Here is a 16,581-nt window from a genome sequence, read left to right as displayed (position 1 = left end):
AGGAGAAGACGCTTCTCAGCCGGCAGGCAGGCACAGCCATCTGAGAGGGGGACTGAGGGAGGCCTGAGCAAGCCCCCTTTGCTCAGTCACGTGGTCGTGGAGTTTCTTATGCCAGATCCCACTGCGGAAGCTGGGAACACAGCAGCTTCCACGATGGATAAGACCCCTGCTGTCAGAAACTTAGCAGCGGGCAGAGAAACAGTGCAGAAGCTCCCCAGTGAATCAGGCTTTCAGGTATGGGGGTAGCGTTTCCCAGGAAAGCAAAGGACAGGAAGGAGTAGGAAGAAAGTGTTCCATGAAGACCCCCAAGGAGGAAAGATCTTAAAGTCAAGAAACTGAGAAGACCAAGAGATGCCGCAGACAGAGTGGTTCAGGGGTTGGTGCGTCCTGGAAACTTGAGCAGGGCTGTGTGCATGCTTGTAGACTGTGTGGAGGGCTGCCTCTTTATCCCAGGAGAAACGCGAGAGCCAAGGAGCAATTTTTAAACAGGAAAGTGACATGATATGATTCTCATTTTAGAAATATTACTCTGGAAGCAGACTCTGGAGAATAGGCAGCCAGGGGATCATTATCTATCTTTCAGCAATCAAATGTATTGTCGGACGGGGAGACAGACATGTGTATGTATGAATATATCTGCATGTGGAAACAGGTGAAATGCAAGCTCGGAGAGGTGAGGTATATACATATGTAATCAGATGGTAGAGAATCTGCTTGCAGTGCGGGAGACCTGGGTTCAATCCCTGGGTCAGGAGGATTTCCTGGAGGAGGAAATGGCTACCCACTCAGTATTCTAGCCTGAAGAATTCCATGGACAAAGGAACCTGGCAGGTTACAGTCTATGGGGTTGCAAAGAGTTGGACACAACTGAGCAACTAACACTTCTATCTTCTTCTCTATATGTTCAAAATGTACTGAACAATTCAAAGGTATTGGAGCCAGGCACTGCTCCAAGGCTTTCCACAAAAACTCTCATCTAATCATCATAGTCATTTCAAGGTGAAATAGTTATCAACCCCATTTTACAGATGAGGCGACACAAACTCAGAGAGGGTAAGTAAATTGTCCAAGGTCACACAGCTATTAGCTAGTGGAGCCAAGATATGAGCCTCAGCTTCCTGACTCCTGAGTTGCCTATGCTCACTCAGAGGGCCCCTATGGACTCCTGGTCTAGAGTTGGGGTTCCTGGAAGGTGGCCGCCTTCCTCATCCTCCACCGTGATACGGTAGGTCCGAGAGTTCTCCGAGGAGCCCTTATCAGCACCACAAAGCTCAGAGTAGAGATGGGGAACCATCCATTTGACAGAGCTCCATGTGGATTTTCATGCGCGGCAGATGTGTGCTTTCGCTAGTGCTGGGGCTGAAACAGAGCATTTAAATGCAGATCAATGCAGAGGTTGACCCGCTGGAAATGCTCTGGTAGTTCTAAGGCTGGCAGGGCAAGAGTGCAGTCTTCTAAAGGGTCCCTCTGGGGCCCAGGCTGCAGGCTACAGGCAACTTTGGAGTTCAGAGTGTTCATGAAGGGCTTGCTACAAAGAGTACTTTCCCACACAACCGCATCTGCATTTCTTAAGGGAAACCTTTTGATTCTGCATCTTCTGAGCCTCAGTGCCAGATCACCAGGGATATTCTGTACTTAAAACAGCTCCCTCACAGCTCCCACTCAGCTCCACAGTGCCAACTGCAGTGACGCCTTGGGAGTTCTGGGGTCTTCATCACATAGACGAGGTTTCCTGAGCATCTACTGTTGTCTGCCAGCATGCGGGACACTGCAGTGAGCGAAAGAGACAGCGTTCTGCCCCCATCTTCACAGTCAACCAAAGGACAATGCCAGTCAGCGTGGGGGTGCTGGGTGGTGTCAGGGAAGCAGTGCTTGAGCCGCGGTCTTAGCGGCAGTGTGAATTCACCAGACGGGGGGAGAAGAGGGGCCAGCAGGTGCAAAGACCTGACTGGCCCACCAGACAGAGCAGGGGGTGTTCCAGGAGGGGTGAGGTCAGCAGAGGTCAAACCAGAGGTCAAAGGAGAGTTTGCTGTAAGGTGAACCAGAGAGGCAGGCAGGGGCTACAGGGGTGAATTTCATGTGTTAATTTGGCCAGGCTGTGGTGCCTAGTTGTTTGAGCAAACATGAGCTAGATGGTGCTATGAAGACAGTTTGTAGATACAATCAACATCTACAATCAGTGTACTTTGTAAGTAAAGGAGGTTATTTTTCTTTTTTTTTTAATTTTTTTATTATTAGTAGTATTTTTTTTACTTTACAATATTGTATTGCTTTTTCCATACATCAACATGCATCCACCACGGGTGTACACGTGTTCCCCATCCTGAACCCCCCTCCCACCTCCCTCCCCGTACCATCCCTCTGGGTCATCCCAGTGCACCAGCCCCAAGCTTCCTGTATCCTGCATCGAACCTGGACTGGCGATTTGTTTCTTATATGATATTACACATGTTTTAATGCCATTCTTATTTTTCTAATGTGGAGGTGGGCCTCACAAAATCAGCTGAAGGCCTTAAGAAAGGAAACTGAGGTTTTCTGGAAAGGAGGGAATTCTGCCTCAAGATTATAGCATAAAAATCCTGCTTTAACTCTGCTTGCCTGACCTCCCTTAAAATAACTTCTCTCATCCCCCTCTCCCTCCACGTATGTGTATGTGTGCATATAATATGGTCATATTCCCTATTGGTCACTTTCTCTGGAGAATCCTGACTGACACAGGACAGACCATAGAAGGCTTTGCAGGATTTGGGCTAAGTTGGGTAGCTCTTCTCCAACAAGCTATGGGAGACAGAGGACATTTTGCAGGGAGAGAGGCTGAAACAATCAACACAGTCCTGCCCAGAGCCAGGCTGGAACCCAGGGGCCAGGCGTGGTGGGCTCCAGGGCCCAGCATCATCTGTCATGTTGCCCATCCTGCAGGGTCCTGAACCTCTCTCTGACAGGTGAGGGTACTGTCGGCACCCCCAGATCCCAGTGGTCGTTCATGTGTTTCTTCAGCTGTTTGGCAGATGCGCGTGTTTATGGAGCATGGCCTGCCCTACCCACCGAAATGGGCTGGGCTCAGGGCATTCCTTGACTATGGTCCTATCGACAGCCTTTCTCTACATTCATTCATTCAACAAATATTGGAGGCTCTACCATGAGCTGAACACTACACTATGGGATATAGCAGGAAACAAAATTGGCAAAACCCCGCTTCATGCAGCGTACGGACGCCACCAGGGCCACTGACCGAGCCGACCAGTGTTATCAGGCCGAACATAGCCTGTTGGGCTGAGGTGGCCAAAACTGAAAATAAGAGGACAGAGTGGAGAGGTCAAGTACGTAGTGCAACTTCTCAGGCTCCAGAGTCCAGCAGATCCTGGTTTCTGCACCTCCTGCTCACCTCTCTGAGCCTTCGTGTTCTCACCAACAAAATGGACAAAAGTACCCAGCAAGACACACATTCACACCCCCAGCTTCAGAGGACAAATGAGATAATAGACCAGAGTCTCTATCCCAAAGCACTGTGGTGCACATCTCAGCAAATGCTGGTGAGGTTTGTTTCGGTTTTGTTAGTCTTGTCACTGTGTTACCTGTGACAAGATAACACAGGTTAAGTAATTTTCCCGGAGCCACACAGCAAACCCAAGCCATAGGCCCACCCTCCAATGTGCCAGCCCCAGGGCCTACTGTAAAGACCCCAGCAAGGAGGCTTGGAGTATTTGGGTATCTTAGTCTGGGTTTCATCTTAGATGCCTCGAGTTTGCTAAGTAATTGTAGCAAAACAACTGAAGAGAGTGAGAGATTGAGCTGAAGAAGAGGGTGGGAGATCACTGCCAGGCGAGGCCAGACTCCCCCCAGCCTCGCCCTCCCTGAGGGCTCATTGGCTCCCTCCAGCAGAGACGGCCTCTGGCCCAGCGCCTGCAGCACCCTTGCTCACTTACCCAGCTCCTGCCTCCCAGCTTCCCTCTGTGCCACACTATCCACAAAACACTTCCTGCAGGGGAGCGGGGGTGGCCCAGTGCAGCCTGTCTCCCCTCCTTCAGCGTGAGCAGACCCCGGGATCCCACCACCCCACAGCCGCCCTGCCCCGCAGAGAAAGCTGGAAGCCTCATCTCACCTGCCTGCCTCTCCGCTGCCATCACCTGATGAGGGGCAGGGTCAGTGTCCACAGACTGTAAATGCCCTGCAGGTGATGCTGGGGAAGAGGCATTCGGGAAGTTTCCCCAAATACCAGCCCCTGCACCTGTCTGCAATCATGGGCTCTCCTTGCACTTTGGATTTTAACTGTCTTCAGTCAGTCAGTTCAGTCGCTCAGTCATGTCCGACTCTTTGCAACCTCATGGACTGCAGCATGCCAGGCCTCCCTGTCCATCACCAGCTCCCAGAGTCCACCCAAACCCATGTCCATCGAGTCGGTGATGCCATCCAACCATCTCATCCTCTGTCGTCCCCTTCTCCTCCTGCCCTCAATCTTTCCCAGCATCAGGGTCCTTTCAGATGAGTCAGCTCTTTGCATCAGGTGGCCAAAGTATTGGAGTTTCAGCTTCAGCATCAGTCCTTCCAAAGACTATTCAGGACTGATTTCCTTTCAGATTGACTGGACTCTCACGTGTCTCTCTTTAGCCACCTCGGGGCTCCTGTCTGAGGTGGAGGGTGGTTTTACGTTTTGTTTCTTGGCCGCGCTGGGTCTTCGTTGCAGCACACAGTATCTTCACTGTGGCATGTGGGATCTAGATCCCCGACCAGGGATCGAACCTGAGCCCTCTGCTTGATCTGAGTCTGGAGTTTCTTTTTATATTATTTTGCTTTAGGGTAGAGCCGATTAACAATGCTGTGATAGCTTCAGGTGAACAGCAAAGGGACTCAGTCACACATGTCCACGTATCCATTCTTCCCCAAAGGGAATGTGGAGTACTAACCACTGAACCATCGGGGAAGTCCCAGGCTTGGATTTTTTTTTTTTTTTTTTGGATTTTTTAATTGAGTGATAATTAACATACTGTATTAGTTTCAGGTGTATACCACAGTGATTCGGTATTTTTATACATTATGAAATGATCACCCCAGTAAGGCCACTTACCGTCCATCCTCATATACAATATTATTGACTATGTTCTTTATGCTGTGCATCTCCTTCCCGTGACTTTTTATTTATAGTCGGAAATGCGTGTCCCCTAAGCCCCTTCCCTTACTTCATCTAGCGTCCCTCCCCTCTGGCAGCCACCAGTTCTCTGCATCTCTGAGTCTGTTTCTGTTTTGTTTGTTTGGGTTTTTAGATCCCACATTTAAGTGAAATCATAGTTTTTGGCCTTCTCTGTCTGACTTCTTTTAATCACATAATATCTATTGGGTCCATCCATGCTGCTCAGATGGCAGAATTTCACCCTTTTATGGTTGAGTAGTAGCCCTTGCGGAGAAGGCGATGGCACCCCACTCCAGTACTCTTGCCTGGAAAATCCCAAGGATGGAGGAGCTGGTGGGCTGCAGTCCATGGGGTCACGAAGAGTCGGACACGACTGAGTGACTTCACTTTCACGTTTCACTTTCACGCATTGGAGAAGGAAATGGCAACCCACTCCAGTGTTCTTGCCTGGAGAATCCCAGGGACGGCAGAGCCTGGTGGGCTGCCGTCTATGGGGTCGCACAGAGTCGGACACGACTGAAGCGACTTAGCAGCAGCAGCAGCAGTATCCCTTGTGTATGCATACCCCCTCTTCTTCATCCATAACCAGTCAGTGGACACTTAATTTGCTTCCGTGTCTTCGCTGTGGTAAAGAAGGTAGCTGTGCCCATCGATACCCGTATCTTTTCAAATCAGTGTTTCTCTTTTCTTTCAATAACTACTCAGAAGTGGAGTTGCTGAATGTATGGTAATTCTATTTTTAATTTGGCTCAATGGTAAAGTACCTGCCTGATAATGCAGGAGATTTAGGTTTGATCCCTGGGTCGGGAAGATCCATTTGAGAAGGAAAAAGCAACTCACTCCAGTGTTCTTGAGTGGAAAAATCCCATGAACAGAGAAAGCTGGCATGCTACAGTCCATGGGATGGCAAAGAGCTGGATACAACTGAGCAACTGGGCACACACGAGTGACCCCTGTTCTCCACATCTTTCTGACCCTTGTTGTTTCTTGACTTTTTTTTTTTTTTTTACAATTTTTAATTAATTAATTTTTGACTGCTCCGGGTCTTTGTTGCCGTGTATAGGTTTTCTCTGGTTGCGGCACGCAGGGGCTGTTCTCTGGCTGCGGTGCACAGACTTACTGCCGTGGCTGCTCTTGTTGCAGAGCACAGGCGAAGAGCTCTCAGTCATTGCAGTGCTTCAACTCAGCAGTTGTGGCACACGGGCTTCGTTGCCCTGTGGTATGTGGAATCTTCCAGCACCAGAGACTGAACCCATGTCCCCTGCATTGGCAGAAGGATTCTTAACCACTAGGCCACCAGGGAAGTCCCTGGCCTGTTTCGTAGTGGCCGTTCTGACAGGTGGATGAACTGACTGCCTTGTGATCTGCCCCACCGCAGACTGTCCTCCCCCACCTTCTTCCCTTCAGCTTCAGGGCCCTCCCCAGGCTTTACGCTCCCGTGGGCACCACATCCTTGGCTGCGTCTTTCTGCAGTAAGCCGGTGGCATTCTCTTGTTCCTTTCCTTTAGAGCACACATTGCAGCTTGTAATATTCATTACTTTGTGTGTGTGTGTGTCTTTCTGTCTCTCCTTCAACCCCTTCACCTCTTCCATGACCCCATACACATGTTAAATTTTTAAATGCCAGAAAATAGGCACCACCTCAGCCTTATTCCCCAGTATATACAGTACCTGGTACATTTCAGTTTCCCAGTAAATATTTCTGCCTGAATAAATAACGACATCAGTGAATACGTTTGTCTTAGCTCCTCTGCCTGAGGGCAGAATCTAAATGTGTGTGTGCATGTGACCACGTGTTGGGGGGGGGGGGCGTGTGGGGGGGGGGCTGAATTTTAAGCAGATGGGCAAGCTTCCAGAGGCAGAAATGGGGTCTGGTTCATGTTTGTATCTCCCCAGCATCTAGTGGAGTTCTCAGCACAGAATAGATACACAGCAGAAACTGAGGATCAAAGGGACATTAACCCAACATGCCGTGGCGACCAGAGACCATGTGGGGCCCTCCCTAGTGTTCTGTGCCGTGAGGATCCCTTGGGGCCAGTCAGGGGGATAAAGTCACTTGGCCTTAAATTATGGTACTACCCATTTCAACTTGTCCTAAAAGCTAAGCCCCATTTGGTCATTGACAAACCGGCATGTGCATGCTGCTTGCTCAGTTGTCTCCAGCTATTTGTGACCCCGTGGACCATAGCCCACCAGGCTCTTCTGTCCATGGGGTTCTCCAGGCAAGAATACTGGAGTGGGTTGCCATGCCCTCCCTGCAGGGGATCTTCCTGACCCAGGGATTGATCCTGTGTCCCCTGCATCTCCAGCATTGCAGGTGGATTCTTTACCCACTGAGCTACCTGGGAAGCATTGACAAATTCACCTGTACCTGTTTCACCCTATTTTGTCCCATTCATTCATTTTGTGATGGGTCTACTGGAAGCCTGGCAGCGTGCTAGCACCTCATTACTCAACATGTGGTCTGTAGACCAGGAGTTCCGCCATCTCCCAGGAGCCTATCAGAAACGCAGACTCTCCAGCCTGATGGCAGACTTACCCAATCAGAATCTGCCTTTTAGGAAGATGCCAGGTGATTTACGTGTACACTGCAGGTTGAGAAGTCCTGGTCTAGAAAAAGATAGACACAATGTTTGCCTTCATGGAGCCCAAGGCAGGCAGAGCATCAGTGAACAGCAACAGCTGGAGGTATTAATGAGAGAAGAAAAAACTCTGAGAGCTTTATATCAAGGGAAACTCACCCAGGAGATCGGTTCAGTCAGTTCAGTTCAGTCGCTCAGTCGCTCTGTGACCCCATGAATCACAACACGCCAGGCCTCCCTGTCCATCACCAATTCCCAGACTCACGTCCATCAAGTCAGTGATGCCATCCAGCCATCTCATCCTCTGTCGTCCCCTTCTCCTCCTGCCCCCAATCCCTCCCAGCATCAGAGTCTTTTCCAATGAGTCAACTCCTTACATGAGGTGGCCAAAGTACTAGAGTTTCAGCTTTAGCATCAGTCCTTCCTAAGAACACCCAGGACTGATCTCCTACAGAATGGACTGGTTGGATCTCCTTGCAGCCCAAGGGACTCTCAAGAGTCTTCTCCAATGCCACAGTTCAAAAGCATCAAATCTTCGGTGCTCTGCTTTCTTTATAGTCCAACTCTCACATCCATACATGACTACTGGAAAAACCATAGCCTTGACTAGACGAACCTTTGTTGGCAAAGTAATGTCTCTGCTTTTGAAAGTGCTATCTAGATTGGTCATAACTTCCCTTCCAAGGAGTAAGCGTCTTTTAATTTCATGGCTACAGTCACCATCTGCAATGATTTTGGAGCCCCCAAAAATAAAGTCTGAGACTGTTTCCACTGTTTCCCCATCTATTTGCTATGAAGTGATGGGACCAGATGCCATGATCTTAGTTTTCTGAATGTTGAGCTTTAAGCCAACTTTTTCACCCTCTTATTTCACTTTCATCAAGAGGCTCTTTAGTTCCTCTTCACTTTCTGCCATAAGGGTGGTGTCATCTGCATATCTGAGGTTATTGATATTTCTCCCAGCGATCTTGATTCCAGCTTGTGCTTCTTCCAGCCCAGCGTTTCTCATGATGTACTCTGCATAGAAGTTAAATAAGCAGGGCGATCATATACAGCCTTGATGTACTCCTTTTCCTATTTGGAACCAGTCTGTTGTTCCATGTCCAGTTCTAACTGTTGCTTCCTGACCTGCATACAAATATCTCAAGAGGCAGGTCAGGTGGTCTGGTATTCCCATCTCTTGAAGAATTGTCCACAGTTTATTGTGATCCACACAGTCAAAGGCTTTGGCTAGTCAATAAAGCAGAAATAGATTTTTTTCTGGAACTCTCTTGCTTTTTCCATGATCCAGCAGATGTTGGCAATTTGATCTCTGGTTCCTCTGCCTTTTCTAAAACCAGCTTGATCATCTGGAAGTTCACAGTTCACGTATTGCTGAAGCCTGGCTTGGAGAATTTTGAGCATTACTTTACTAGCATGTGAGATGAGTGCAATTGTGTGGTAGTTTGACATTCTTTGGCATTGCCTTTCTTTGGGATTGGAATGAAAACTGACCTTTTCCAGTCCTGTGGCATCTGCTGAGTTTTCCAAATTTGCTGGTATATTGAGTGCAGCACTTTAACAGCATCATCTTTTAGGATTTGAAATAGCTCAACTGGAATTCCATCACCTCCACTAGCTTTGTTTATAGTGATGCTTTCTAAGGCCCAGTTGACTTCACATTCCAGGATGTCTGGCTCTAGGTCAGTGATCACACCATCGTGATTATCTGGGTCATGAAGATCTTTTTTGTACAGTTCTTCTGTGTATTCTTGCCACCTCTTCTTAATATCTTCTGCTTCTGTTGGATCCATACCATTTCTGTCCTTTATCGAGCCCATGTTTGCATGAAATGTTCCCTTGGTATCTCTAATTTTCTTGAAGAGATCTCTAGTCTTTCCCATTCTGTTGTTTTCCTCTATTTCTTTGCATTGATCGCTGAGGAAGGCTTTCTTATCTCTTCTTGCTATTCTTTGGAACTCTGCATTCAGATGCTTATATCTTTCCTTTTCTTCTTTGCTTTTCACTTCTCTTCTTTTCACAGCTATTTGTAAGGCCTCCCCACAGCTATTTGTAAAGCCATTTTGCTTTTTTGCATTTCTTTTCCATGGGGATGATCTTGATCCCTGTCTCCTGTACAGTGTCACAAAACTCAGTCCATAGTTCATCAGGCACTCTATCTATCAGATCTAGGCCCTTAAATCAATTTCTCACTTCCACTGTATAATCATAAGGGATTTGATTTAGGTCATACCTGAATTGTCTAGTGATTTTCCCTACTTTCTTCAATTTAAATCTGAATTTGGCAATAAGGAGTTCATGATCTGAGCCACAGTCAGCTCCCGGTCTTGTTTTTGTTGACTGTATAGAGCTTCTCCATATTTGGCTGCAAAGAGATCAGAGCAGGCATTAAAAACCACCTGAAAAGTTTTGCTATTTTGTCCTTAAAGCAGCAGGAATCTCAAGGAAAAGGGTTTACAGCAAGGGTGGGAATGAATGAATTGGCCCACGTCCCCTCTCAAGGGTAGTGTGAGGGTACGTGGGCCCTTTGTGATTCATCCTCAAACAAGACTGCCTTCTCTGTCTTCAGCCACACTCTTGTGTCTGATGAGCAGGGTGGGACAGGACCCCAAAGTCCAGGCAGGTCTAGGCTCAGCCTCTGTCTGTCCAAGAGGAGTCTCCTGTTGATGCACCCTCATTCTGAACCCTGGCCCTTCCTGTGTGGTCATCCTGCTGCGGACCATGCCCAGGGTTTCAGGTAAATGCCTGTTCCCTCAGTTTTGAGATGCACATCAGAGATGCTCAACATGGAATTAGGGTTCTGAAAGTGAATCCTGACTCAGCTCTCCACACCCTCCAGTAGCTAAGTAGAAGCCAGAGGGAACTGTGGTAAAGACTGGAGTCGGAGAGGCCTGGGTTCAAGTTCTGGCTCAGCCATTGCTCACGTTGTGACCTCTCTGAACTTCTGTCAGAATCTGTAAATCCCTGCCACGTAAGGGTATTGTGAGGGCCAGGTACAATGTGCGTGCTTTATTCAACAAATGATTTCTTGAACACCTACTGTGTGCCGCTCTGTATACTGTCTGGGGCCTCCAGTCCAGTCCCGTTCAGTTGCTCAGTCGTGTCCGACTCTTTGCAACCCCATGAACCGCAGCATAACAGGCCTCCCTGTCCATCGCCGCCTCCCGGAGTCCACTCAAACTCATGTGCATTGAGTCAGTGATGCCATCCAACCATCTCATCCTCTGTCATCCCCTTCTTCCTGCTCTCAATCTTTCCCAGCATCGGGGTCTTTTCCAATGAGTCAACTCTTCGCATCAGGTGGCCAAAGTACTGGAGTTTCAGCTTTAGCATCAGTCCTTCCAATGAATATTCAGGACTGATCTCCTTTAGAATGGACTGGCTGGATCTCCTTGCAGTCCAAGGGACTCTCAAGAGTCTTCTCCAACACCACAGTTCAAAAGCATCAATTCTTCAGCACTCAGCTTTCTTCACAGTCCAACTCTCACATCCACACATGACAACTGGAAAAACCATAGCTTTATCTAGACAGACCTTTGTTGACAAAGTAATGTCTCTGCTTTTTAATATGCTGTCTAGGTTGGTCATAACTTTTCTTCCAAGGAGTAAGCATCTTTTAATTTCATGGCTGCAGTCACCATCTGCAGTGATTTTGGAGCCCCCAAAAATAAAGTCAGCCACTGTTTCCACTGTTTCCCCATCTATTTGCCATGAAGTGATGGGACAAGATGCCATGATCTCAGTTTTCTGAATGTTGAGCTTTAAGCCAACTTTTTCACTCTCCTCTTTCACTTTCATCAAGAGGCTCTTTAGTTATTCTTCTCTTTCTGCCATAGGGGTGGTGTCATCTGCATATCTGAGATTACTGATATTGCTCCTGGAAATCTTGATTCCAGCTTGTGCTCCTTCCAGCCCAGCATTTCTCATGATGTACTCTGCATATAAGTTAAATAAGCAGGATGACAATATACAGCCTTGATGTACTCCTTTTCCTATTTGGAACCAGTCTGTTGTTCCATGTCCAGTTCTAACTGTTGCTTACTGACCTGCATACAGATTTCTCAAGAGGCAGGTCAGGTGATCTGGTATTCCCATCTCTTTAAGAGTTTTCCAGAGTTTGTTGTGGTCCACACAATCAAATGCTTTGGCATAGTCAATAAAGCAGAAGTAGATGTTTTTCTGGAACTCTGTTGCTTTTTCGATGATCCAGCGGATGTTGGCAATTTGATCTCTGGTTCCTCTGCCTTTTCTAAATCCAGCTTAAAGTTCACAGTTTACGTATTGCTGAAGCCTGGCTTGGAGAATTTTGAGCATTACTTTGCTAGCGTGTGAGATCCTTGCAATTGTGTAGTAGTTTGAACATTGTTTGGCATTGCCTTTCTTTGGGATTGGAATGAAAACTGACCTTTTCCAGTCCTGTGGCATCTGCTGAATTTTCCAAATTTGCTGGTATATTGAGTGCAGCACTTTCACAGCATCATCTTTCATGATTTGAAGTAGCTCAACTGGAATTCCATCACGTCCACTAGCTTTGTTCATAGTGATGCTTCCTAAGGCCCACTTGACTTCGCATTCCAAAATGTCTGGCTCTAGGTTGATGATCACCATTGTGATTATCTGGGTCGTGAAGATCTTTTTTGTACAGTTCTTCTGTGTATTCTTGCCACCTCTTCTTAATTTCTTCTGCTTCTGTTAGATCCATACCATTTCTGTCCTTTATTGTGTCCTTCTTTGCATGAAATGTTACCTTGTTATCTCTAATTTTCTTGAAGAGATCTAGACAAGAGCCCTGCCATCATGGAGGTTAGCAGCCCAGTGGAAAAGCATCCTTAGTTGAACAATCATGCAAATAAATATTAGATGACAAATGTAGTCTGTGCTTTGAAGTGGGTGGGAAATAACTATGAGAGAGCAAAACAGAGACCCAGTCCAGCCTGGGAAATCACAGCAGGCCTCTCTTTGCCCAGCATGACTCTGCACCTCTCTTTCAGGTACCTGGAAGGAAACCACTTAACAGCCGTGCCCAAGGAGCTATCCAGCTTCCGACATCTGACACTCATGTAAGGAGCCCCGCATCAGTGGGACATCAGTGGGATGTTTAGTTTTCTCTCCTAGGGGAGCTTAAGAAACGGGTGCGGAGGAAGGGGAGGATGGCACTGCAGCCGTTGGGGCATTCCTGCCCTTCTACCCCTGGTTGGAGCAGCAGGAGACAGCTAGGAAGAACAGGCCAACCAGATAGGCTGGGCCTCACCCAGTGAGGACTGCGCACAGAAGCACCCAGAGCCCAGCCTCGGTAGCCACCTGTGTCACCTCCCTCCTTGCCTTCGGAGCCTCTGACCTTCCAGGCTCCCAATTAAATTCCTGAGATCCCTTAGTCTTCAGTTTCTTGCAAGCAGTGGCTGCACTCAGGATGGCCAAAAGCATAAATTTGCCTTTTCTTCTTCCTACTTCTTTAGTTACTCAGTGAATGTTCTAAGGTGTTTGTTGTATGGTCGCTAAATCACATCTATCTCTTTTGTGACTTCATGGACTGTAGCCCTTCAGGCTCCTCTGTCCATGGGATTTTCCAGGCAAGAATACTGGAGTGGGTTGCCATTTCCTTCTCCAGGGCATCTTCTCGACCCTGGGAGATAGTTCAAATTGAGACTCCTTCAGGTGGGAGTTGCCACTGTCTCCACGTCTGCCAAAACCCAGGAAAACCCCTGAGTGAGGAGCAGGGCTGCTAGGCATGAGTGAGGCTCGGGAAGCTGGCTGGTCCATGAGCTTTGTCTCTCAACAGCCTCACTGCCTTGCCAGGAGGGCAAGCGGGATCCTTGGGCAAGTGGTAGTTGAAAGATGCCCCATGTGCTAAGGGGGCAGGGAGCCCTGGAGCAATGGCCCTGGACCTCAGCAGATTATAGGAATCATCACAACACTTTAGGTTTTGTTTTAAATACTGATGCTCAAGCCCACCCTGGACTAATTAAATCAGAATATCTGGCCATGAAACTCAGGTCTCGGAGGACATAAAACTCCCCAGGTGATGCTAATGTACAGCTGATGCTGAAAACCGCTGCTCTGGATATGTATCCCTGGTGAGAAGCTGGAGCTTGTAGTTGGCAGAGGATCACACTCCCACCAACTTCATTCCCTCTAAGAAAGAATGTGATAAGATGGGAAAAAATGAATGCTGGGAGAGAGGGAAGGTGGAGGGACTGTGAAAGCAAGAATTGATCAAGGGGAATAAAAAGCTCTAGAACAAGAAGAAATTGTTATCTTGTGTGTTATGTTTTGCTGGTAGAATAAATCTGATGAGTAGACAGCTGTATAAATGGATGAATGAATAAATGGCAGTTGCTTGAATGACTGATTGAATAAATCTTCAATTAAAAATGAACATTTGTACTAATGAGTGGATAGGTGAATAGATGGATGGGTGGATAGATGGATGGATGGGCAGAGAAGTGGACAGGTAGATGGACAGACGAATGGGCTGATGGATGGACGGGCTGATGGACAGATGGGAGGATGCATAGATGAGTGGATGGATGGGTTGGGCAGATGGATGGATAGGCAGACAGAAGGTTGGACTGATGGACAGCTCAGTGAATGAGCAGATGGGTGGACAGACAGATGGGCAGATGCGTGGATGAATGGGCAGATGGACACATGGATGGATGAGCTAATGGACAGATGGACTGATGGACATATAGGAAGATGGAGGAATGGATGGATGGCTGGATACATGGATGGATTGGAAGATAGGTGGATAGGCAGATGGACAGGTAGATGGATGGATGGGTGGATAAACATGAGATGAGGTGGGAAGATGGGTGGATGGAGAGATGGGTGAGTGGGTGAATGAATGAATAGATGGATGCTTGGAAGGCACATGTGCATGAGTGGAAGTGTGAAGACCCCCTTCACACGCAACTAACAGTACAATGTGACCCTTCTGTTTTCTTTTCCTAGTGACCTGAGCAACAACAGCATCGGCATGCTGACCAACTACACCTTCAGCAACATGTCTCACCTCTCTACCCTGTGAGTACAGAGACCTACTGTGTTTAACATGGGCTTGGCACAAAGTGTGTTCTTCCCGTGTCCCTCAGGCTTATGTGCTCTGCTCCAGTGACCCTCAGGACGGTGGCTGACCCAGCACAGGGCAGACCTTCATCATCAGAAGGGAAGTGACACAGGTCATAACTGTGGGCAGGTAGAAAGGGGTTGGCCCCTAATTGCTTCTGAAGTTCATATCTGCAATACCTTCTGTGATTTGTGAATTTTCCCTACTCAATTATATTTTGCTCAGACCCATTTGGACTTCCCTCATGGCTCAGACAGTAAAGCGTCTGCCTACAATGTGGGAGACCTGGGTTCAATCCCTGGGTCGGGAAGATCTCCTAGAGAAGGAAATGGCAACCCACTCCAGTATTCTTGCCTGGAAAATCCCATGGACGGAGGAGCCTGGTAGGCCACAGTCCACGGGGTCGCAAAGAGTCAGACACGATTAAGCAACTTCACTTTCAGACCCATTTATTGCCCATTAGCTCTGTGCACTGTGAGCACTCACCATTTGACAATAGAGGGAGATGACAGCAAAGTTGGCCAGGGAGCCAGCCTGCTAAGGAGCCTCTGAGGAAATGGGGAGATGAAACCATGAGCTTCCTGGAGTGGCAGGGGATGTTTCTCTTCCCTTATCCTCAGGGTGCTTTCTGCCAGTTTATTACATTGGAGAAGGTAAAGAAACTGTTTGCTTTGGCTGGTGCACAGTGTGGACTCATGCATGCGCCAATAGCTGAGACTAGGAGGGACCAACAGAGCCTGTGTGTCCTTTTCCACAGGATCCTGAGCTACAACCGGCTGCGGTGCATCCCCGTCCACTCCTTCAACGGGCTGCGGTCCCTCCGAGTGCTGTGAGTACCCCAGTGAGCCGCCTTTGACTTACACTTCGCTGGTAACGGCAGACGGGACTGAGCACTCCTATTCCCTGCTTGCCTTTACTCAAAGCCCACATCCCTCCCCACCCAACACTCAAAATTTGTTCCATGGGGCAGAGAGAGCTCATGCTTAGGAGTCAGTCGTTCCTGGTTCCAGCTCACGTCCTCTTGAGCAACCTGGCGCACATCACTAACCCCTCTTGAGTTCCTACTTCTTTATGTGCAAAACGGGATCCGTAGCACCTCCCTTGCAAGGATTAGGATCTGTAGTTACATGTGGTTATACTCCGCATCCCAGCAGAGCCCAGTAGGCAGCACTCGGCCTCTCTTCTGATGGTCATTATTTCACAGTCGGTCCCCTTGGCTTCAGAAGGGCCATGTTAACAATGCAAACCTCCGCAAGGAAACTGAGCTCCTGCCTCAGTGAGCCCAAGTTGGGAGCCAGAGGCCAGGGCCCGTGCACACACAGCTGTCTGTTTGGAATGGAGTCGACTCACAGAGTTCTTCAAAGTTTTAATCAGTTGTTAATATTGAAATATAATGAAGTTTTTTCCTATCAATTCTGACTTCTATATACGCTCTTGGAAAATGGAGAGACCTGGCCCTCCCAGCTTCCCCTCTGTGTTCTTGCAGGGCTGAGCAGTCTCGCTCCTTTGAACTGAGCTTTGCAGTCAGCAGCCTCCACACCAACGCCCCGCCTCCCCCCACTTAGCTCCGTAGCCTGGCCGGGCTATGCACGGGTAGGGGACAGCCAGCTGAGGCAGGTGACCTCTGAGCAAAGGCACGATGGCCATAGGGTCCCTTGGTTTCCAGGCATGGCTCTGCCCCTCCCCAGATGTGTGTCTTCTCATCCATGAAATCAGGTAATGAGGGCAATTGCCTCACAGTCTTATGAGGATTAAATGAGATACTGTGTGTAAAGCACTCAGCACAGCTCCGTCCATGAGAAACA

At 48.2% G+C, this 16,581-nt stretch overlaps 1 protein-coding gene across 2 annotated transcripts in view; it reads left to right on the top strand.

Moving 5' to 3' along the window:
* The window catches only part of SLIT3 (slit guidance ligand 3), a 718,206-nt gene that overhangs the window by 637,636 nt on the left and 63,989 nt on the right, over nucleotides 1–16,581 (top strand). For both annotated transcript variants that reach the window (XM_027520392.1, XM_027520393.1), the window contains exons 21-23: nucleotides 12,702–12,770; nucleotides 14,662–14,733; nucleotides 15,534–15,605. In XM_027520392.1, the coding sequence (XP_027376193.1) occupies nucleotides 12,702–12,770; nucleotides 14,662–14,733; nucleotides 15,534–15,605 (213 nt within the window). The remainder of the gene's footprint in view (nucleotides 1–12,701; nucleotides 12,771–14,661; nucleotides 14,734–15,533; nucleotides 15,606–16,581) is intronic.

Source organism: Bos indicus x Bos taurus, chromosome 20 (genome assembly GCF_003369695.1).
Source record: "Bos indicus x Bos taurus breed Angus x Brahman F1 hybrid chromosome 20, Bos_hybrid_MaternalHap_v2.0, whole genome shotgun sequence".
NCBI lineage: Eukaryota > Metazoa > Chordata > Mammalia > Artiodactyla > Bovidae > Bos > Bos indicus x Bos taurus.
Note: the sequence above shows the minus strand (reverse complement) of the source record. Positions and strands in the feature narration are given on the sequence as shown.